At 46.8% G+C, this 24,626-nt stretch overlaps 1 protein-coding gene across 3 annotated transcripts in view; it reads right to left on the reverse strand.

The window, feature by feature from the left end:
- The window catches only part of PAXIP1 (PAX interacting protein 1), a 60,282-nt gene that overhangs the window by 12,665 nt on the left and 22,991 nt on the right, over positions 1-24,626 (reverse strand). For all 3 annotated transcript variants that reach the window (XM_020289634.2, XM_076006753.1, XM_076006754.1), the window contains 8 exons: positions 20,123-20,758; positions 11,633-12,359; positions 11,074-11,168; positions 7,411-7,506; positions 5,658-5,795; positions 4,857-4,978; positions 4,236-4,420; positions 2,822-2,865 (listed from right to left, as the gene is read on the reverse strand). In XM_020289634.2, the coding sequence (XP_020145223.2) occupies positions 2,822-2,865; positions 4,236-4,420; positions 4,857-4,978; positions 5,658-5,795; positions 7,411-7,506; positions 11,074-11,168; positions 11,633-12,359; positions 20,123-20,758 (2,043 nt within the window). The remainder of the gene's footprint in view (positions 1-2,821; positions 2,866-4,235; positions 4,421-4,856; positions 4,979-5,657; positions 5,796-7,410; positions 7,507-11,073; positions 11,169-11,632; positions 12,360-20,122; positions 20,759-24,626) is intronic.

A 24,626-nucleotide genomic window follows, 5' to 3' on the forward strand; every position in this document is an offset into this window, starting at 1 on the left:
GAGAAACTGAGTCGGAGCCCTACAACGGTAGAGTACGAGCCCCGTGGTTTGGGAGGGAAAGTGATGATCATGTCCCAGCTCGATCTCAGAAACCGCCACAAAATTTCTCTCATCTAAATGTCTGCCTTTTTTTAATCCATTGTTCATAATTAATTATAAAATTTTGATCCTCAAGTTGTACATCAGCACCCTATGACTCCAAATTTTATTTATCATCCTCACTCAGGTCTGAAGAAAATGGCCACGTTCCACAGCCAGCACAGTCCCACTGGCGTCACATACAGCATGGCCTCCTACAGTCACACGAAAACTAACAGCGTCAAACTGGCCTGAAGCCTGCGGTGTCCCTGGCTCAGGACACTTGCAGTAAATTTACAAATACCCACTAAGACAGACGATTAAACTAGTGTGTGTTTATCTTATGAAAAACTTTTCAGACTGAAAATTAACATTAAGATTTTACCAAATTTCAACATTATAGGTGGCTTTTTTTAATCCAGTAAGCTCTCAAAATGCCTGATTAACTATGAATTAATTGCAAATAACTTCATGCAGGGTTTTTTTGAGTTTGCAAAGCATTTCAAAATGGTTATAGAATGTAACTTTTAAAATGTCAAAGTATGCTATACATATCACATTTTCCTGCTATGCTGGGCTAGTATTTTCCATAGCAAGATACAAAAATTACAGAATAAATATACTTTTAAATTAGCAGGTACTTGATTAATTTCCCTGAAATTATCAACACAATTACCAAAATCTTCCAGGATTTTGTAAGATTTGATTCCTTAAGTACAGTTTTAAAGTTAAACTTACAAAGGCAAAAAACCCCTCCTCCTATATTGACTTTTTACGTGATTTTTTTGGTCCCTCAATGACCAAAGAGAATTTTAAACAAATTATGTTCCACATTTAACACAAGACTATAATTTCTATTATCAAAATGAAGATATATTATACTAATCAAAACCTATTAATTTTGAAATATCTATGCATGCCTGTCTTTAGGTCCCCTTAGAACCTTTCCAAATTTTTTTAATCAAGAGATTTTAATCAATTCTGTACTAGAATCAAATTAGGTAAGGAAAAATTTATCTTACCGAAATAAAATCACTTCCCAACATGCCTGACAGAAACAAGCTATTCATTTTCATTTGTGTTCCACTGAAGACGTGACTGGATTCTGCCCAGCGCTCCACTACCGAATCTCTGGGATACTGTAAGACTGGCTGTACCAGAATTCTTTTTTTTTTTTTATTTATTTCTTAAAATTATCACAGGTACAAAACAGTTGCATCTGTATAGGGCACGTGTGATGTTTGGATAGAGGCATGCAGTGTGAATTAATCAGGGTAGCTGGGGTACCCACGACCTCAGGCACCCACATTTCTCCGCGTCAGGACATTCCAGCCCCACTCTAGTCAACCGTGCGAGGGCTCTGACTCCGTGTGCGCCCTGCTCCCCCCGTCACTGTTTAGAGGCGGTTCTGGTTTTGGTATCTTACTAAGAACAGCGGCCGTCTCTTTTCTCTCATCGAAACTCTTCCTCTGCTCATATAGTTTTAAAACAGCCCTGATTACTTCCAAAATCTCCTCCATCTATCTCCACAGAACGCTCGGCAAACCGCCGCCTGGCACCTCCCCGCGGCGCGGCCCGTCTACACGTAAGCCCGGATGCGCATGCAGGCCTCGCCCGCGTCCCGCACGCCAGGGAGCGCGAGGGGCGCGGGAGTCTGTGAGGATGACCTAATCCAGCACGGTCCACTGGTTCTGACAGAGGATTCACAGAGAATTTCTGCTTTTGCTTCTGTGTCAGAGCTGGTCACGTTATATTAAAATCATAATTACTAGTTTAAGCTAGGAAAAAAATACGTAACGTGGTCACATCATCGCTAGTCCTAAGGAAACGAGACGCTGCCCTATACACATGGGCTTCCGCAAAGACTCAGGACAGTCGCCGGCAGCTTCCAGATTGGATTTGGAAAATGAGTCAGTGGATCAATAATCAGGACGTGGGCTTAGGTGTCAGCTGGTATTCCTGACGAGAATATTCTCCTCAGCCAGCTGTTCCAGTGGCACAACCCCTAAATTACCTCTGTCTGTGGCAGAAACATGAAAAATTGCCAGGCGTGTGACATGAAAGTCCATTACGACTACTGACCACCTAATCTCGCGGCACCGATGTGCGGTCAGGGACAAGTAACAGCAGATAAAGTCTGCAGTGAAGAACCAGTGAGACGGTCCTGCCTGTAACTTAGTAGGTACCGGTGCCAAAGAACAAAGTGATGTTCCACACGTCAGACTTCACATACGAGAATTGGACAGCACCTTGCTGAAAAGACAGCCCCTGCTTGTCTCAGAACTGCCCACCAATGGACTCAAACCCCCCAAATGGCCAGTCCTGCAAAGCATCCCATCAGAGACCTAACCAATGTGCTGACCCCCAACTTGGGACACTAAGAAAACACCCCCTCACCCCAACAAGATCTGGGCCTGCTTAATCGATTCTGGGCCTCGGTGGGTTAGAGCTACTGCTGAAAATGGTTCTCAAAGTCCTGCCTTTCTATCCCATGAAAAACAAGAAGTCGCCTACGATTTTATGGCTCTTCAATTCTTTAAGAAATCATGTATTAACAGCTCTTTGAAGCAAATAATGCTCCTATGTATATACATGAACAACTGACAATCATATCATCAATGGAGAGATAAACATCTGTTACCATGTTGACAAATTACTAAAAGGATTTTTAATTTACAAATACATCACTACTACATTTTAACAGCATGGTAACATTCAAAGTAAAATCATCAATTTGACATACCATCAACAACTCTGCTGACACTTTCAACGGAACTCTCCAGGCATCTAAAGAGAAAAATAAGTTATTTTTTCACAGTACGTCGTTTAAAAGAAAAGCCTTTTTGTGAAAGCCTTCTCTGAGGCAGATACTCCTAGACACGTGGGTAGCTCAGCTGCCAGCACTGAATCGGGGCGAATGTAAGTCCTGCACTTACGTTCACAGAGACGTGTTCTGGGGCAAGACAGGAGCGGCACGGCAGACTGCCAGCAACGCTCTCCACGCTTCCATTTACTGCGCGTCGTCCACACGAAGCAGCACCAAGAAAACGAGCAGCCCGGTCCAGCCGCGTGCGGGTCGGGGGAGGCGGTGAGCCCTGGCAGCTGAGCAGCAGGCTTCCCAATTGCACCCCCCAAAAACCGACCCTGCCAACTGAGCATGAGCTCACTTGTTAGAGCTACAAGGGCTAGGGGAGTCCAAGGGGACCCAAAGACTGCGCAGACGGGGTTCAAATGGACCCCACTTATTTAAGAGACTTCCCCTGAAGACTTCTGGGTGCTGTACTAATACCGTTTCTACCGTGGTATTGGAACATACCCAGGCATGGTCGGAAAGGCCTTCCAAAGGAAGGCAGCCAAATTAGTTTGAATAAAAGTTGCAGTGGTTTTTTTTTAAAAAAAAAAAAAAAAAAGGAAGAAAGAAAACGAGCGGCAAACAACAAAGCAAACACTGTTTCTACACCAATGGTAGTCACCGTCCTACTGTGTGTTGTCTGGTTAGACGTTTCTGGAGGACGGTGTCCAGTTCTGGGTAACACACAGTCTGGCCTCTAACACACCAGTTAGGACAAGAGGCAGTCAACGGGAAGGGACGCGTGAAGCAAGGGCTGGCCACAGGGACCCAGCACGCTGACCCCGTGGGTACAGGGGACACAGGGCCATGCTCAATCAGACCTCCGCGCTGCAGCAGCTGCACCGGGGACAGCGCTCCCGGCAGGAGCTGCGTCGACTAGCAGGCAGGGTGCAGCACGTCCACCTGCTGACCACAGGAGGCCCGCCGGCACCCAAGATGCAAAAGCAAGCCCGTCGGAGCACCACGGTGACTAGCAGACAGACATCGATTCTAGGAAGCAGGTGATGTTCCACAGGGTAAGGGGCATTTTTCACAAAAGATAACTGGCTTGGGAGACCAGACTAAAAGGTCTTTCAGGTGCTCCTCCCATCTCTAAGAGTCTATTAAAAGCAAACGAAAAATACCAAACCAACAAAGCCCTGAGCAGAGTGGGGAGATGGAAGAAAGAGTGTGGCAAGGAAACAGGAAATGAATCCAGACCTGGAGCGCTACAGCCACGCCTGGTGGTGGCATAAACAAAAGGGGGTAGACCACTTCTAAGAACTTTACTTAAATAAAAGACTTACAGCATGTAAACTGCACCTACCCAGAAGGTTTAAGACCAAATGCTGCGCCGGGGCGAAGGGGTCCTGCAGGTTGAAGGCGGTGTAGCGGCTGTACTGGATCTGCCGCAGCGCCTCGAAGTTCCCCAGCAGGACGTCGCCCAGCCACTGGGCGTTCACGCAGGGTATCCGCCACTCCTTGGCCTTCTCGTACTTTAAACCAGCTGGCCTTTTGGGAGGGGGAGTGGAAAACAAATTTATTAGTTGTTATTTAGAGTTGTCTGCAGCCTGAATTTACACGTGTTTTCAACAAAAGCAACAAAAACATTTCTCACGACAGGAGTGGCAAGCACACCGTGGCGAAGCCAGGTGACCCCGGCTGGTCATTAGGTGGATGAGAAAGTTAGGAGACCACCTACCAGTCCTACTTTTACCTCGTTCCTGTGAACCCAATGTCGTTAATTCATATTTCATTAATTCAAATGTTTTACAGGTATTTCTGCCGACATTACCCTGACTATCATTGCCATTCTTTAACAGATTTTGATTTCCACAATCAACTTGACACCACAAAACTGTGATATATTAAGAAACACGGGACTGCAGAAATAGCCACTACATTGTGTGTAAATGTAAGATTAAGAATGGTTTTGAAATGTGCTTACTCTTTACAGATGAGGACTGTGTTGCTGCGGCACAGATAACCCGTGTACTTGGCACCTGCCAAATAAGCCATTAGCTTTAGGTCATCTCTGTCACTATCAACAAATCCAGTCACAGAAATAATCTAAGGGAAAAAAAGAGCAAATAAGGTGAAAAAAAAACCCTATCAGACTCAGGCACTATTTCTTCTACTGCTTAGTTGTTTCATAGAAATACATATTTTTTTCATTATTTCTCTGGCATTATGGGACACATTTGGCAATATCACTACTAAGAACACCATGACCAGAACTGTGTTGACAGTAAATGTGCAACATACATAGCCTTCATAGGGAGGAAGAGAAAGAGTAAACACGAGGTGACAAATACAGGAAAACCTTTTCTGTGTTAACATAACATTGCTCAGATAATTCTAATGCGGCATTTTATGAATCACACACATATGCGTCAGGTCTCTCTTCTCCCTACCGATCTCAACTTTGAGATCACTTGAGTGGGAGAACACACAACTGTTGACCAAGTTCTGCCTTTGGTGGCCTTTGATTTATTTTTGGATTTCAAACAGTGTCAAACATTGCAGAATCCATTAAATATCTACTATGTGCAGAAAAGTGTGATGGTTACATGGGAATAAAAGAAAGTAAGGTGTTTCTTAATGAGCAGGCACTTATAAACTGGGCCAAGGTGCACAGAAAAACACTGACTCAGAAGCCAACACTTGAGCCAGAAAGTCAGTGCACGGTCATCTGTCAAAGACGACGACTGATCACAGCGTGAATCAGACTAACAGGGTCCGGCCTTACATGCTGTGAGCACGGCTTCCCTCCCGGCGGGAAGGCCACTGGGAAGTGCAGGGCCCGGTGAGGCGGCACCATCTTCTTCTTCTTCAAGACTGTGTTCAGCCAGTGTGCGGTGATACATCTCTTTCTTTCCCTTATTGCCTGTCAAACGTAAAGTCATAGGTTTGTTCGTTTTGTTTTTTGGCTGCAGAATTAAACACAGAATCGTAAGGTTATGTCATCACAACGCTATCTTTACTGGAAGCCCCACAAATAAAATAACGTCATGACACTTAGCACTGGATTTACTAAAGTAACAAACTGCAACAGTGTGGTTTAAAGATTTACTATCAGCCGGGCGCGGTGGCTCACGCCTGTAATCCTAGCTCTCTGGGAGGCTGAGGCGGGCGGATTGCTCGAGGTCGGGAGTTCGAAACCAGCCTGAGCAAGAGCGAGACCTCGTCTCTACTATAAATAGAAAGAAACTAATTGGCCAACTAATATATATAGAAAAAATTAGCCGGGCATTGTGGCACGTGCCTGTAGTCCCAGCTACTTGGGAGGCTGAGACAGAAGGATCGCTTGAGCCCAGGAGTTTGAGGTTGCTGTGAGCTAGGCTGACGCCACGGCACTCACTCTAGCCTAGGCAACAAAGCAAGACTCTGTCTCAAAAAAAAAAAAAAAAAAAAAAAAAAAGGCCGGGCGCTGTGGCTCACGCCTGTAATCCTAGCTCTTGGGAGGCCGAGGCGGGCGGATTGCTCGAGGTCAGGAGTTCAAAACCAGCCTGAGCAAGAGCGAGACCCCGTCTCTACTATAAATAGAAAGAAATTAATTGGCCAACTGATATATATATAAAAAATTAGCCGGGCATGGTGGCGCATGCCTGTAGTCCCAGCTACTCGGGGGGCTGAGGCAGAAGGATCACTCAAGCCCAGGAGTTTGAGGTTGCTGTGAGCTAGGCTGACGCCACGGCACTCACTCTAGCCTGGACAACAAAGTGAGACTCTGTCTCAAAAAAAAAAAAAAAAAAAAAAAAAAGATTTACTATCTGTCTAAGAACAGGAGCCTGCAATGGGGGATAAAAGCAACAAATTTCAAAACAATCTTAACCGTCACTTTAATCATGAGTAACATTTGTAACCATCAAAGCTGACAATCCCCCACAGGAACACACACGGCCCCACACAAGACAAGTCATAAAAAATATCACCATCCATCCACCTAAGACGCAGCACAGGAAAACACCTGTCTTCTGCATCTGCATTTCTGCATTTGTAGCTGAAAAGCAGATGTAGTCAATGGCTACATTCTTTACGAGGGGTTTCTTGGAGGTCACTCGTCACATGTGACCTCACATGAACATCAATCTATCTACAAATAAGGACCTTTTAATGAACAGAACTGAAACTCCAGGGGGTCAGAGGAGGCAGGATGGAGGAGAAAGCCTGCGCCCCGGCCCCGTGCGCACGGCTGCGCGACCGCCCCGATCCGTTCCAGCCGCCGCGCACGCAGTGCGGCCAGGACAACAGCCGGAGGGGCGTCTACCCTCTGCTCAACGCTACCTGGGAGCCTCTTTCCCTCAGCCCGCCCAGAGACAACGGTGTCCACACAAAGGCACCCATCCCACCAAAGAAACGGTGATAATTAATAAGCAGCAACTCTCTTATCTTGAGAGAGAGTGAAAGGTCCTTCCCCAAAATAATTATCAGCAGAACCTCGCGACTGCGCACGAGAACGACAGGCCTTGCTCCGCAGCGCAGCGGGGCTGTGTCCTCACCTGGGCGTACACGCCGCTGACCTGGCTCTCGCAGAGGAGGTGTGTGCACCGGCTCGTGAGCGTGGGGTCCACGGCGCCCCCGTGCGCCTGGATTATCTAGGCACAAAGACCCAGCCGGTTACTCAGCACAACAGAGTAGAATCATAATTTCTCACAAGACAGCCATTAAAAGAACCCATCGCATATTTATCATATGGTATGTTTCCTCAAAGAATAAAAGACATATAAGTTATATTTATCAACTTTTCTACCCAGCATCACAAAAGGAAAATGAACTCCAACACTTTTGTAATCTGAATTTCCAGGGAGAAAGAGAAGAACAATGGAAAGTACTCCTGAACCGGGGTATCTCTGCCTCACACCACCGACGTTTCAGGCGGATAACTCCGGGAGTGGCGGGGCTGCCCTGCATGCTGCGGGCTGTCTGGCCGCGTCCCCCCGCCCCCGCCCCGCACGCCGCCAGCAGCGCGCCGCTGTTACAGCTGACAGTGTCTCCAGATGATGTCAAATGTCCCGATGGGTGCAGATCTGCCCCCCTCAAAAACCACTATTCTAAAAGGAAAATTAAAAAGCAAATCAGAATGAAATTAGTACATACAGAAAATTTATTTTTAAAAATAGGCCAGGCGTGGGTGGCTCACGCCTGTAATCCTAGCACTCTAGGAGGCCGAAGCGGGCGGATTGCTCGAGGTCAGGAGTTCAAAACCAGCCTGAGCAAGAGTGAGACCCCGTCCGTCTCTACTAAAAATAGAAAGAAATTAATTGGCCAACTAATATATATAGAAAAAATTAGCCGGGCATGGTGGTGCATGTCTGTAGTCCCAGCTACTCGGGAGACTGAGGCAGGAGGTTTGCTTGAGCCCAGGAGATTGAGGTTGCTGTGAGCTAGGCTGACGCCACGGCACTCACTCTAGCCTGGGAAACAAAGTGAGACTCTGTCTCAGGAAAAAAAAAATAGACTCAGTTTTGGGGAGTGAAGGAAGTGTTCTGCCTCCTGTGGTGGTGGTTACATCATACAGGGCATTTGTCAAAATTCAAAACACTGCACACTAAAAAGGTGGGAATTTTACCATATATTATTACAATATGAACTTAAAAAGACCTGCCCCCCCCAACCCTATTCCTGTTTCATTTACTACTTTTGACAATTCAATGTTTATTTTTACTGTAAGTATTCACCAACATACTTAATGAGGCATATGACAAAACAGCAGCTTCTTCTCCTCTCCCCACCTTCCATTCCCTCGAAGAAGTTACGTTCAGCTCCGCAAATTTTCTTCTGACAATTAACATGTTCCTACTGGCATGTTCCATGCCGCTATCTGTTTCCAGTTTCTTGCACTGTCCACTGACCTCCTACTACGCAGACCGCCCCTTCCCCGATCACACACCCTCCCCAGCCTTCCTGCCTCGCTCGTGCCACGACTCGGGTCTGGGTCAGTCTTGGGTATTTAATGCAATCTAGTTCAAAGCTCCTGAGATTAAAGGTCTTTTCTTGTAGAAATGTTTGTTTCCCTGGGTGTCATATGACTGCCTTATCCTGCCCTCCACCCCAACCTGCCTTTATCTCAGTTCCATGTACCTTTCACCACTTCATGCCTAAAGTCTCCAAAGAAATGTGTACATGGTGGTTTTAAAATATGTCCACAAATTATTTTAAACTCCCCCCCTCTAGTAGTTGGAGCTTCATTCCCAGCCTTGAGCACGGACTGGGCTTAGTGACTCACACCTAACTACCACAGCACGGTGGCACTGACAGCAGGAGACCCCGGGACCCAGTCTCTCTGTCCGGGTCACGCCCCTGGGGAAGGACAGCTGATGCGTTGTGGACACCCAAGCAGCCCATGGCGAGCCCCACGTGGCAAGGGACTGAGGCCCCCAGCCCACAGGCACGCGAGGGGAGCCCCAGCTGACGTCTTGACCGCGGCCTCATGGGACGGCCTGAATCACAATCACCCTACTGAGCCACTGCACTTTCTGGCCGGTGACGAAACTGTGAGATAATCAGTGTTTGGTCTTTCAAGTCATTACGTTTTGGGGGGATTGTTACAGAGCAACAGAAAACGAATGCAGTACAGTTGACTCTTGAACACAGATCTCAAGTTTATTTCACCTCCGCCAACCCTGAGAGAGCGAGACCAGCCCCTCTTCCTCAGCCCGCACAGCATGAAGATGAAGATGAAGGCCTTTATGATGATCTGCTCCCATTTAATGAATGGTAACTACATTTTCTCTTCCTTGTGATTTTAATAGCATTTTCTTTTCTCTAGTTTATTATAAACATACAGAATATAACATAATATAAAAAAACGTGTCCCTGACAGCTCACGTTGCTGGTAAGGCTTCCACTCAACAGCAGTCTATCAGTAGCAAAGTTGTTGGGGAGTCAAAAGTTACGCACGGGCCAGACGCGGTGGCTCACGCCTGTAATCCTAGCACTCCGGGAGGCCGAGGCCGGCAGATCACTCAAGCTCAGGAGTTTGAAACCAGCCTGAGCAAGAGCGAGACCCCAGCGATCACCAGCCTCTGTCCACCGGCCAGCCACGGTCATCTTCCTGGTCCCTCTCAAATTCACCACTTAGCCAGTGTGCAGCTGACCCCTTCGCCTGCCCCTTTTCTACATGCTTTGCAGACGCAAGAAGACAAAACGCAGACTCCACAGCACAGCACACAGAGCAGGTCCTGCGAGACCTGCCAGCCTCGCCTCTCGCCCCCCAGCCTCACGGAGCCCACTGAGGAGTGTGCCCTTTGGTCCCCCCAGCAGTCCCTGCAATCTCATGCCTAAGCCCACAGTGGTCCGTCTGGAAAATCCACCCCTAATGCTTACTCCTGCTTGTCCTTTAACTCAGTGCGGAAGCACCTCTTCCAGGAGACTTCACGACATCCCCCCACCCGACGGGTGAAAGCCCTTCATCGCGCCCTCGTAACACGCTGGGCCCCGCCTCCCGCCTCTGTGAGGGTGCCTGTTTCTCCTGCCGCTCTGCAGGGTGCCCAGCCCGTTTACTCGGCACGCTCCCCCTTGGTGGCTCTGCACGTAGCAGCGGTTTGGATGCCAGGAACGCTTACAGTGAAGCACGTTCAAGATGTACTTTAGGCTTACACTCGGATTTTTCTTTTTTAATTTTTGACTCAGTTTTAATTTATGGCATTACAAGAAAAAGTATTTACTTTTTCTTTCCTTTAAGGGCCACCATGCAAAATAATAAATCAGTGAATGGACAGTTCCACGACTAGGCTAGAAGACTCTGAGGCCCCTTTTAAGCTAGAGATTCTAGGATTTTCTAGTACTTGCCTTTGGAGAAACAGAAATGACCGAGACACACACAAGTTAATGGTTGCTATCCTAGGTTATCAAAACCTGATCTTATTTCCCCACCCCTATTTATTTTTATATATAAATTATTAGCACCCCCGAGAATCTCAGAGCTGAAAGAATCTTAAGAATGACAAAGTCCAACATTCTCACCTAACAGCTGAGAAAACAGAAGCCCAGAAAAATGATTAGCCAAGGTCACAGAGAATATTAATAAAAATGCCCATAACACATTCAGAACACATGCAGACATATCTCAGTAAACACAGTCAAATGAACATAGTTAAGGCTATGTTCAGAAAGGAACATCTTCAGATACAAAGTTTAACTTCTTTCAGGCACAACCTCACCCTTTTCCAGGTGGCCAGCAGCTGTTTATCAGACATCTGTTCTGGATAATCCGCAATTGCAAACACACAGCCCAGCAAGAAGCCTTCTTCTGGAACTACAACAGAATTATACAAGAAAAAGACAAATTAAAACCCTGCAGACATACGTGTACGAAAAGTACCATTTTGCCAAGCTCAATTTGAATTTATTAAATTAATCAGTCCTGACCATATGTTCCACCAGTAATTCCAGTACATCTGGAATACTGTTATAATATATCACATTGTCTATATTAAATGATCATTAAAAAGTAAAACATAATTTACACCTGACCATTAACTACTCTGGGTCAGCCTGGATGTTCTCTGGAACAGGAATGTTCACTTCCGTATATGACGTCCCAAAGTACAAAAGGAGCATGATTCCATTACAGCTACACTGTTATGTATGAGGTTCACATTCTCCATTCTGTAATAATTATTTTGAAATGAATCCTTACCCCACACCCTCGAATACTCTCAAAGCATTTATGTAAGTGCAAGACTTTGGGGGAGAGAGGAAAAAAACCCCATTACGAACTCTCCACTGCTGGATCATGTCCAAAGAGCTGCTGCTGCTGCTGCTGTGGCGGCGGCGGCTGCGGGGGCTGAGGCGGGGGCTGCTGAGGTGGGACCTGGTGCTGTAGGGCCTGGGATGTTTGACTCAAGTGTTGCGCTGATTGATTCTGCATCTGCTGCTGCTGCTGCTGCTGGTGCATACGCTGCAGCTGCTGCTGCTGTAGCTGCTGCTGCTGCATCTGCTGCTGCTGCTGCTGCTGTAGCAGGCTGTGCTGCTGCAGCTGTGCGAGCTGCTGCTGCTGCAGTTGGTGCTGTTGCAGCTGGTGCAGTTGCTGCTGCAGGGCATGCTGCTGCTGAAACGGCTGGAGCTGCTGCTGGGGGCGATGCAGCTGCTGTGGAGGATGCAGCTGTTGCTGTGGAAACTGTAGCTGCTGCTGTGAAAACTGATGCTGATGGACTTGCTGCTGCTGCTGCTGTGGAAACGGGTGCGCCTGGGGCTGGGGGTAGGGCTGCTGGGAAATCTGCTGCTGCTGCTGCGGGAGCTGCATTATCTGCTGGGGCTGCAGGTGCAGGACTGGGTGCTGCTGCTGCTGCTGCTGCTGGGGCTGCTGCTGCTGCTGTAGCATGTGTGTCTCTGGAGTCACTTTCACTTGGCTAAACAGCACTGCATTGGCATTTGCATGTCCCTGCTGGCTGTGATTCACCTGCTGCTCTAAATTTTTTGTAGATGCTGAAAGGGACTGTAATATCTAGAAAACAAAAGTTAGGTGGAGTCATACCCAGTGGTTCCTGAAATGTACTTACAGTCTCTTAACCAAGAGAATAATATCCTACATGTTTAATGCCCCACTAAATAGACGTGTCAAATGACTGAAAACTTCAAAAACAGTACTATATTTTTCTTTTGCATTTACTTTGTCTCATTAATTTCAATAAGGGAAAAAAATTCAAATTTTGAGACCACCAAATTTGAAACAAGTAAAATGGAATAAGCTAGTGAAGTACAGGGGACAACCAGGAGACTCCTGCGGCTGTTCCTAGAGCAGGGGCGGGCTCTGTCCTGTTCACTGCCGGAGTTCGCGCTCAGGTGCTCCTGCAGGTCTCCATCGCCCACCTCCCCCGTCCGCTCCAGACCTTCTCCTGGCCAGAAATGCTCCAGGGAATGAAGGCAGTGAAGGCACCTGACAGTTGGCCTCGGCCTCACCCCAAATCTTCTCCACAGCTGCCACTTTCCATTTCCTCCCGCCTCGGGGCCCAGAGTCCCATACAGCAAGGTCCTCAGCGGGTCACTTCCAGATGAAAGCAGCAGGGCCCGAGCTGTGGCTCCAGGAGCCCCTCCCTGCACAGCCCCCGGCCCTGTGCACTGGCACGCTACACCAGGGGGGCTGGCCCGACACCAGCAGCAACTGTAAGTGGTAAACATTCCCCCAACGAAAAAATCATCAGTGTCGCTAGTAAACTGTGCTTCCTCAAAAATGACTAAGCTCTTCAAATGGGACAAAGATGTGTCAAGCTAGAGAAAATCATTCAGGCCATCGTTCATTCTGCTTCACATGACAGGGAGTAAGTTGGGAGTTCTGTGTGTGCTGAGGGGCAGGAGGGGAAGGGACGGACCAGCAGATGCCCCCAAGTAGAGTATCTAATTGCAAGTCATTTCTGTTATATCTTACCCAGCACCAAATACAACAAAAGAAACATGTACATAGGCCAGGCGCGGTGGCTCAGGCCTGTAATTCTAGCACTCTGGGAGGCCGAGGCAGGCGGATTGCTCAAGGTCAGGAGTTCAAAACCAGCCTCAGCAAGAGCGAGACCCTGTCTCCACTATAAATAAAAAGAAATTAATTGGCCAACTAATATATATAGAAAAAATTAGCTGGGCATGGTGGCGCATGCCTGTAGTCCCAGCTACTCGGGAGGCTGAGCCAGGAGGATCGCTTGAGCCCAGGAGTTTGAGGTTGCTGTGAGTTAGGCTGACGCCACAGCATTCACTCTAGCCTGGGCAACAAAGCGAGACTCTGTCTCAAAATAAATAAATAAACAAACAACAACAAAAAGAAACACGTACATAATGAATTATATTCAACATGCTCAAATAATAAAAATCTAAACCCAATTTCCTACAGCCATGGAAACCAGTACAAACAGATTTTACCACAACTCAATCCACACAACCCTTTTAAAAACACATTTATCATTTAAATAAAAGTCTAGAAATTCAATTTTAACATACTCTAGAACTACACTAAAATCTCAAACATGATTCTATTAATAACATATATCTTTCACTTAAATAGACTCCAAATCAAAGTCATATGATCTGCAAGGGTAACAGGCTTTGGATAAATGATTGAGTTTAGAATTGAAATAAGTCAGACTCAAGAACTTTGGAATGTTTGTCTTTAAAATCACCTTATAGGTAAGACATCTCTATTAGAAGATTCAAGATTTCAGAAACATCTCAGATGAGCTCTAAACAGAAAAATGTTTTTTAAACAAATTTAATAAGATAACCATTCCTTCTCCATACTTAAGAGTATTAACAAACATCTAGTAGAGGGAAAATCAGCCCCAGCACGCACCACCAAAGCAGACGGACATACTTGGTGTGCTCACGGTCCACAGGAAGCATGGGCTGCAGTGGGAGACCTGCCTGCCCACGTGTAGATCAGCCATGAGCCCATCCAAGAAACTGCTAAGCAGCAGCGGCTGCCTCCCGAGAGGGAGTTCAACTTTTTATTCCATGTCCTTTGGTATCATTTGCATTTTTAAATTTTGTACACATACTACTTTTTCACCCTGAGAAGCAAACGGCCTATGGAATTTGATGGGTAGCAAGGAAACAAAGGCTGTCTGCCGTAACGCAGGGAGCTGAGCCTCCCTTGTAGCCCTCTTATTTCTCACAGATTGGCCAAGAGGACTGAGCAGCGCCCACCGTCTGCTATAAGGTGACCACGATCTGAACGCGTGGAGGGAGGCCTGGGTGGGACAGGAGGCATCTCACAGCTGCTTCTACTATGGGCTTCAGGAGAAAAGGTTAAAAAGGGTCCTGTCCACTGCAGACTCGAGTCCACTGAGGGAGAAGAACAGACGGAGAGTCAGGAAAAGGGCCCTGGCCAGGAAGGAAGGTGGCCACTGGCCTGGAACCCTCTGCACCTGCAAGGCCAGCGCGGAGGGGGCGAAGGGCAGGCCCGGCGAGGGAGGGCACCCGCAAGGCCGGCCATCGAGACGCCTCTTAGAGCCTCTGCCACGTTCATCAGATCACTTTCAACCCCCGATCTGCCTCTGCCTGAAAACATATGTTAATCCTGAAGAACATAAGAAAAAGAATCTTAATTGCTCGATTGCATAATTGTGCTATACTGCAAACAACCATTTTAAATGAATGTCAAGTTTAAATTTTTCCATCACAACTGTCATAATCCTCATTTAAATTACATTAATACTGAGTTACCGAATGCCACCACACATAAAGCATTATGATACACACCACATGGCTCTGAGCCACTACAAATTTGCAATTTAAACAGGATTTTGATGGCTATATCCCCCTCCCCATCACAATTTAACGTTGAACTAAATCTGTCTCATATTTCTAACATTTCAAAAACTCACGTTCTTTACATCTAGCAGTAAATGTCCTTATGCTCTCCCTGGCATTGCTGAAAGACTCTCAGAAAACCTCTCTGCAATAGTCCTCGCTACTGACCAAGCCCCTCGCTCGCCAGCACCCCACCTCTGCAGCACGCAGCTGAGCACGCCAAGCTCCTCTCCTAAGGACGATTTCAGAAGCAGATATGAGCCTGAGCTCCCTGTCAGTCACTTGCTTCCATTTCAAATGAGATTATTTCCTCTATATATCCAAATATAAACTTAAGAAACTTTGTATTTAACCAACATCCATTGTATTTGAAAAGGATAGAATACTTTCTACATAGAATATAGAAACAAGCAGTAATTGATCAACAGTTTTCTACACCATAAAAAAATGAAGAGCAAGATCATTTCCTATTTTAAATGGATGACTTCCGTCCATAATGTCTCCTAAAGAAAGGAGGAGCAACACTTCTGGAGCTGCCAGAGGCTTTTACACATTGCGTTCAATTCTAACTCCAACCCTGGGAGACGGATCTCTTCAGTCCATGCCTCAGGTTTACAATTAGTTACGGAACAAATCTACAGGGTCACACTTCTCATTTCTGAGGACAAAAATGGTGCCTCTGGCCTATCACTGCCGATGTCCTGCACCTCCTGCGTGGTATGCCGTGCTCTGGCGTTCCAGTACTGCTTTCTGGCCGGGACTTCACGGCTCTCTTGCTGAGACGCTGCGATGTGGCTCTGTCACTCACTTGCCTTTCTGGATGCTGATCTACAAGGGCCAGGGGACAGCCCCTCAGCACTGACGGTGCTGGAACTACTCTTTCTGTGCATTCCATCTCCCCCTAACTCGGCTCACGTGGACCCCCGTGTCTGGATAGGCCCTGAGCCTGCAGTTCTTCGACCTCTCTCCTCGGTGGCCTTCCTCCTCAGTGGCCCTCCTCACCTCGGTGGCTCTCTCACCTCGGTAGCCCTCCTCACCTCGGTGGCCTTCCTCCTCAGTGGCCCTCTCACCTCGGTGGCCCTCTCACCTCGGTGGCCCTCTCACCTCGGTGGCCCTCTCACCTCGATGGCCCTCCTCACCTCGGTGGCCCTCTCACTTCGGTGGCCCTCTCACCTCGGTGGCCCTCTCACCTCGGTGGCCCTCTCACCTCGATGGCCCTCCTCCTCAGTGGCCCTCCTCCTCGGTGGCCCTCTAACCTCGGTGGCCCTCTCACCTCAGTGGCCCTCCTCCTCAGTGGCCCTCTCACATCTGTGGCCCTCCTCACCTCGGTGGCCCTCCTCCTTGGTGGCCCTCCTCCTCGGTGGCCCTCTTCCTCGGTGGCCCTCCTCACCTCGGTGGCCCTCCTCCTTGGTGGCTCTCTTCCTCGGTGGCCCTCCTCCTTGGTGGCCCTCTTCCTCGGTGGCCCTCACCTCGGTGGCCCTCCTCCTCAGTGGCCCTCTCACCTTTGTGGCCCTCCTCACCTTGGTGGCCCTCCTCCTTGGTGGCCCTCCTCACCGTGGTGGCCCTCTCATCTTGGTGGCCCTCCTCACCTCGGTGGCCCTCCTCCTTGGTGGCCCTCCTCACCGTGGTGGCCCTCCTTCTCAGTGGCTCTCTCACCTTGGTGGCCCTCCTCACCTCGGTGGCCCTCACCTCAGTGGCCCTCTTCTCAGTGGCCCTCTCACCTCGGTGGCCCTCCTCACCTGGGTGGCCCTCACCTCAGTGGCCCTCTCGCTCCCTCAACGCCCTAGACCCGTGGTCAGCTGCCAACCCAGTCACCCGCAGAGCCGAGGCAGGTACCGTGGACTGACAGGCACCAAAGCACACCTGAGAAACCTCATTTCTAAGGGGGCAGCCACTGCTCTGCTCCAAAAGACTGTCGCTACGCAGGAAGGACTTCAGGAACATCAGCCCAGCATTTCATCAGATCCACCTCTTCAGCCAGACATCTAATGTGTATGGAGAATCTTGTGATTTTGTCAAATAAATCAAATTTTAAAAAATTATTTGGGCCAAACAAAGTGTCTGGGCAGAATGTGGCCTATCAGTTACTGGACTGCGTCTTTCATCACACAAAACACGTCTCCAAACCGGCTAATTCAAACACACCGACCTCTGACCAAACCCTTTCCTTCCATCTGCTTGCGTGACCGTCACCACTGGTCTGTCCATGCTCCCTGGACTTCATTCTCCCAGCCCCGGCCTTGTCAATATCCTAAGCTGTGCCTGCCAACCTAGACTGCGCCCTGTGTCCAGCGATATTGTCTCCCCAACCTATGAACTATTTCAAAATGTCCTGTTCTCCTCAAATGCCTGATTACCTTCTCTCTCTGCTCACCTTGCCTCATACCATCTTCACTCTCTTCCTTCTACTACCTACAAGATGTGCTAGTTTCGACCTCACTCTGGGTGCCACCCCCTTCCAGCGTCCTGAGAACCAGGTATGACCAACAGTCACTACTTAACCACTCCAGTACGAGCATCGACTATAGTCAATAGCCACAGATGAATGCGCACAGCAACTTTAGCCAACAGCTGTAATATGACTTTTCTAATTTTTCATTTATCAAAATAAAATTGTGAACATTTAAAAATAACGTAATGAAAACATATATGTATATGTTACCTAATCTGATTTACATGACGAGTAAAGCTGCCTATAAAGTAAAACAAGCTTTCAGTGCTTTAAAGCTTTCCTAATCACACAAAAGCAAAACGGATTCGTCGTCAACGCACAGCACAAAAACTACTGTGCGGACTATGAGTGCCGGCTGTGGGCAAGGTTTTGCGGCCAGTGAGTGCCATACCGAAGTGGTTAAACCTAGAGAGGAAGGAAGATTTTTTAAAGCACTTGATAGCCAATAAAGACTTTTAAACCTACCACCATTATCATACCAATGCAATTAACAGTGACTCTTAACACCAGGCCACATGCAAATTTCCCCACTAGATCCACATCCAGTCCCTCCACGGAAAGTGGGTGTCTGGACTACTGCATCCTGTTTTGGACTGTCCCCACACGCTCCAGCGTCCTGTCAGTGGACTGTCCCCACACTCTACCGTCCCCACACTCTACACTTCGCTGGGACTTTGAGCTGCTATTCAGAAAACAAAAATATGAAATAAAAGTGTGCAGAACAAAGTGAACCGCCAGTCCAGCCCTTACTGTCAGATGGGATTCTCAACCTTGGGGTTCTTCGGAGCCTGGCCCCAGACCCTCCTTGCACCCTGCCCCGTGTCCCCATGCATCCTCATCCTTTCCCACAGCTCCTGTGGGCATGGCTTCATCTGGCTGTGGCTCTCGCCAAGGCCTCAAGAAGAAGCCAAACACACACCTTCCCACGACTTATCAAACGTCTTCCCTGGGATTTATCAGACACTGAAAACTCAACACCTCTAAGAAGGAACTGATGGCCCTACAGCCTGCAGCTCCTCAAGTGCCCCTTATCTCTGAAAGGCCACCTTCCCCTCACTCCCAGGAGCCAGGAAGCCGGGCCCTCCCTTTCACTCCCCTCTCAAACACCGCCTCCAACCGCCTCTTAAGGGGTCTCTGCTTCACTCTCACTCCTCCACAATCCACTCTTTACAAAGCACCTCTCGGGTCTCAACGCAGCGAGCTCAAAGCTCCCCAGTGGCTTCCTTCCAAGAAAGCCCGTACTCCTCACTATGGCCCTATGTGACAAGGCCCTTTTAGACGAGCACTCACTCACTCAGCTAAGTTCAAGTCTCACTAACTTTCTTTGTTTGGAGCACAGCAAATTCACATCCACTTTGGGTCTTGGCAGCTGCTGTTTCTTTTGCCCACAACTCTGCTCAGTTCTTCCCAAGGCCTCCTTGGGAAGGCCTCCTTAGATAGGAGTTGTCAGTCAACTCCAATCTAAGTCACCTCCTTCATGACGCCTCCCTGACCACCTCCATCTAAATAGCCTCCTTCCTACCAACTGCTACCGTAGGACCCTTATTATTGTCTTCAAGATGCCTATCACTATCAGAAATCTTCTGGCTCGGCCGGGCGCGGTGGCTCACGCCTATAATTCTAGCACTGGGAGGCTGAGACGGGCGGATTGCTTGAGGTCCGGAGTTCAAAACCAGCCTGAGCAAGAGCGAGACCCCTTCTCTACTATAAATAGAAAGAAATTAATTGGTCAACTACTATATATAGAAAAAAAAACTAGCCAGGCATGGTGGTGCATGCCTATAGTCCCAGTTACTCAGGAGGCTGAGGCAGCAGGATCGCTTGAGCTCAGGAGTGTGAGGTTGCTGTGAGCTAGGCTGACACCACGGCATTCACTCTAGCCTGGGCAACAGAGTGAGACTCTGTCTCAAAAAAAAAAAAGAAATCTTCTGGCTCATAGTTGTCTGCTTACTGTGTTGCTTAGCATTTTATCTCCAATGTCCAGAAAAATGCAAACAGTGGTCAATATACCACCTCAACTACTTTCCTTCTGCCTTTAATTGAAAGACAGCCACTTAAAACTTTTAAGATCTATTCTGTGTCAAGCTCCATGTCTTAAGCTATAAACTGAAATCAAGTTTTCTCCAATGAATGAATGAATTTATGTTACTTATTTACTACCATGAAGTTCACTATAAGCAAATGAGGTACAGCTGGTAAATTTCATTCTTCTCTTTGCTGCCATTGCTAATCTTAAACTAAGTAGACACGGCAACCCTTCCTCAAGGGACAGCACTCCATCCTGGTTCTACTCATCTGTGTTAGGTCTCCAACTTAAATGCTTGCTGCTCCCCTTTTTCAATAAAATTTACAACGCTAATATACATGTGTCTGTGGCTGTAAAACAAGTTCTCGCACCAATAAATACTGCTCATAAGATATTTAGTCTGAAAAAGCAGAAACAATAAACCATATTGAAGCAGACTGTGAAATCCAATTCTAAAATCCTGTATTTAAGTTTCGTTCTTTAAAGCGTAACTTACGTGTGCTACGTTTGATGGCCGGTTAACCTGCTGAATGTCAGCATTGTTAGTAATGTTTCTCAACGTCCGCACAGCTGGACTCCAGGCAGCTATCATTTCTGGTCTTTCAGAACTTTGGAGATTTTGTCCAGAAGCCATTAAATTACTCCGGACATCAGGAGGCAAAATGTTACCTGGGACGGGCGGGACATTGGCGCACAAGTTAATCAGCCCAGGCTCCTTCCCCTGAGGCAGCCTGCGCTTGGCCGCAGCTAGCTGCGGGACTTCCGCCGGGGTCCAGTTTAAGTTTCTCTCTTGCTTTTCAGGTGAGGAGTCCGAAGAGTCATCAAACATCAGCTCCCCTTTGGACTTCTCTGCGTGGGACTTGGGCGAGAGCGGCTGGTCCCCTGCGGGAGACGCCTCCCGAGAGCTCGCAGGGCTCGACTTTTCATCTGTGCTGCCCTCGTTGTGGAAGTCTTGCTCCTCATTGTCTACGTCCTCTTCCTCCTCTTCCTCCTCCTCTTCCTCTTCATAAATAATCAGACGAGGATGATAAAACGCTTCATCCTTTTTGCTTTTCTCAGATACGCAGTCCAGGACCCAGTCAGGAGTCACGATTTTAATATTTGCTCGCTTTAAAGCACATTCATACTTCTCCTACGAGGGAAGCGCAAACACACACATAATACAGCTGTGTATCTTATCAAACCTCCCACAAGCAGGCATTTTTAAAAAAGAACCTTAGGTGAGGAATGCAGTTTGATGTTCAGCAACTGTTACTGCCATTTTCTACACAGGAAAAGGTTAACCATTCAGACAGAGGACATGAGCCAAAAAGTTAAAACCATATTATCAAGGAGCACATGATGATCTCATACCTGCAAGAAGAGTCTTAAAAGGCTCTGTTTAAAATTAGATTTTTAAAATATTTAAAATGCAAAAGCAAAGCTAGAAATCCTCCGGGACAAAATAAAGAAAATAATTGCTAGCTAAGTTTTTATTCACTGATAATTTTTACAGAGCTGGTTTTCCAAGACAGGCTCATCGTAAGCAAGGTACCTGTGCGGCAGAGCACCCTCAGGCACCAGGAGTGCGGCTGGCTCTCACAGGAAGGCGTCCTCGTTATCCAGTGCTACTGAGCTCATGCTACATGCTCAGTTGCACTAAGGCGTGCACACACAAAGGACACAACACGTCTCTGACCTAACAAGATTCACAATTTAGTTCTAAAGAGAAATGAAATATGCAGTGAGATTACAACGTAAAACCAGTGCTAAATGACGTGGTAACAAATTGGAAAAGGATCCCACCCCTGTGAGCTGGAGGACTCAGGGAAAGCCTCGGAAAGGTGAGCTTTGGCTGGGGCACGAATGATGCCAATTTGCACAGTTAGAGAGAAAAGCAGAAAATACAGCAAGACGGAAAAGACATGCACAGCAGAGCCCGGCGCAAGGCTCTCCTACTGGAAAGGGTGTAGGTGTGCGAGGCACAGTGGAATACCAAAGGAAAGCGGAAACAGATGGAAAATATTAAATGAGAGTAAAGTCTGTAAATTTGGCTCCATTAACTAATAGAGACTCCCTGATCTGCTTCTAAAAGCCCAGCATAAGATAGCAATTCTCTAGCAAACACATAATTGAGGCCCTAAACTCAACTCCTGTCCTATCACGGAGCCCCAGCGTGTCCCTGCAGTGTATGGCTGGGTCCGGACTGCCCTGGACGGGGCGTGGGACGGAACAGGCTAGCAGAGGTCACGTCCAGCCTCCAGGCTTGAGCAGAGGCAGACAGGAGAACATGAAGCACGGAAACCCAGGGCGGGTATCTCCTGCCCAAGAGTGAGCTCTGCACAAGGCTCCGTGATTCAACCTATTATGTTTGAGGATGTTCTTTCTTAAGCCTTTTTGAAATACAAGAAAAATTTAGCCATGGGAGATACCCATGAATAAAAGGCTAAGCAAAGGAAAATGATCATAACCACAATCACACTGACTAGAGAGGACCACAATTAACATAATCATAGTATATTTGTGTGATAAATATATATGTATATACACACACACTAAAGGAGCAAAGAGAGGACACATATTGTCAGTGTACAAACACTTTATAATGTGCTTTTACTTAATATATGATGAACAATTTCCTCCTATGTCAAGATGTATGCTTTCATGCTGGCACTTTTGTTTTTAATTGTTTTAAATGCACATTTTCAAAGACAGCCCAAACTAGAGACTACTGTAATAAACACCCTGCACCTGTCACCTGCCTTCAGTAACTGGCAACCTTTTACAAATCTTGCTTCATCTATCTCCACCCTGACTTTGTTTATGTGTCTCTAATTAACAAAGACTCTCTAAACCACTACCGTAATCGTGCCCAGTAACGCAACCACGCTCCACCTCGTCCCCAGGCCTATTCCAGTCTCCCAGCAGTCCCATGAGCCTGCTGACGGTCGCACAGCAGCTCCTGTGTCGGCACGCTGCTGTGAGGCTGTGTGCTCACTCAGTCCCCGGGTGTCAGACACTGAGTGGCACGCAGCAGCTCTGACATCAGCACATGCCTCTGACGCGAAGGACACAGTCAGCCCCCTAAGTCAGGCCACTTACCGTCCCTAGGGTGTTGCTGTGACGGAACACGGGAGTTATATTTTATGATAAAGTCCTAGGTTTTGGTGTTCAGGTCTTAAAAGTAATAGAAATTTAAGGCTTCATATCTATAATTATATTTCCCTCCCAAAAAGCCTATTTATACTTCTACCAGCTATGTAGGAGTATATCAATTTACCTACACCCTTGATAGCAAAACTTTTTATTCCTACCCTAAAAATCATATTCTTAAATATTTAAGTATAAAATGTTATATAGATTCCCCCCACAGTAAATGCAGACAATAAATTTCTATAGAAGACTAGAGAGTTTGAATTTCTGGACTACTCATCCAAGAAGAACTTCTGAGTTATTTGAGGAAAATATGAAGTCTAGGTATATATAAAAATATTTATAAACTAAATATATTTAATATAAATGTACAGTATGCTTGCATAACATTTATTATGTATAATATGGTTTACATATTATTTTTTCAAAGTAGAACGATATTTCTTAAAATAAATAAAATATGAAATAAAGTGATTTTTAATTCTGCTAACACACACTGAAAAAAAAATTACTGCCATGAAAAGGAGTCACTGACAATTTTGGATATTAGAGAGGACTTTATACGTAAGAGTTTGGGGTCCACTGTGGTAGTCTCTTGAGTTCCTAATTTGTACAGAGTGCTGGCATTTCATAGTTCAGGAATGACTTATTCCCTATGCAAATCTAAGTAAAACATTTCAGTAAATTGCCTTATCATATTTCTCTGAAGTTCTCTCTCACTTTTCACAAAATAAGTAATGTTTGTCACTGAACAACAGTCATCACTTAAGCAGAGATGAGTTGAGAGCACAGCAATGTCTAAACACCTTCACTGGAGCCACCTTATCAGCTACGTTCTTCGAATCTTTGAATCCTAAAAAACCGTGACTTACTCAGTGCCCAGGACCTCAGGAGCTAACAGCAAAGTGTGAGGGTCGGGGCAGCAGGGGGGCTGGAGTGCTGGTCGTGAGCACCTCCCCCCCACCCCCGCTTGGGTAGTTTGGAACCCCGTGGCGGGAGTAGTTACACTTGGAAATCTGAAAATGCTACAAACCAGCCCTCTCCCCACAAGTACTAATAACCATATCTTGTTTCTATGGGGTTTAAATTTATAAATTACTAGATTCTTATCAATTTAAACTGAAACTTTTAAACTTCTGAGAACATAAAAGGTAGTATCACTATGCCACTGGCACAAGTTTTCTCTATGCACTCATTAAAAAAAAATGCAAAAACATAAATTTACTTAAAAATATAATGCCATTTATTTTTGTGTGCAGTCAGCTAGTCTCTGTTTAGAACTCACACAATTTATTAAATTCAAAACTGTTTAAATTCATCATATTAGGTTTACAAATCTATGTCTGATTACAGAGTATAGTAAGATGATGGAATGGTCAAACTTCAGTATTTTTAGAGGGATTTAATTTCAAATACTGTGCTTACTTAGTCATATAAGTCACAGATATAAGCATGAATCGAGAACATAATGGCCAATTATAATCTACATTAACTCAAAAGCATCTTGGTTTTATAAGTAGACGATGCCAGAACATACGCTCCCTGCGGCCATTCATTTGATGGGCTGGAGCTTCTCGGCCTCCGGGGGTGGGTCGGGAAGAAGCGCGGAAGAGGCCGGTGGACGCGGAGCCACCAGGCCACGGGAAGCTGCGTGGCCCATGACGCAGCAGCAGCATGGCAGTGCTGCCTCAGACCGACGGCAGAGGGACGAGGTACAAGTTCTGACCCGGTGAGACTGAAGACGGGTGGGTACCATGCTCCCTGAGTGTTGGAAATTTATGAGGGCCTTATTTCATTTTTCACAAAAGCTGGTGGGGCACAGGGATTGGGGAAATGCTAAGTCCTAAAATGACCTAGACAACGCTACA

This window comes from Microcebus murinus, chromosome 9 (genome assembly GCF_040939455.1).
Source record: "Microcebus murinus isolate Inina chromosome 9, M.murinus_Inina_mat1.0, whole genome shotgun sequence".
Taxonomy (NCBI): Eukaryota; Metazoa; Chordata; class Mammalia; order Primates; family Cheirogaleidae; genus Microcebus; species Microcebus murinus.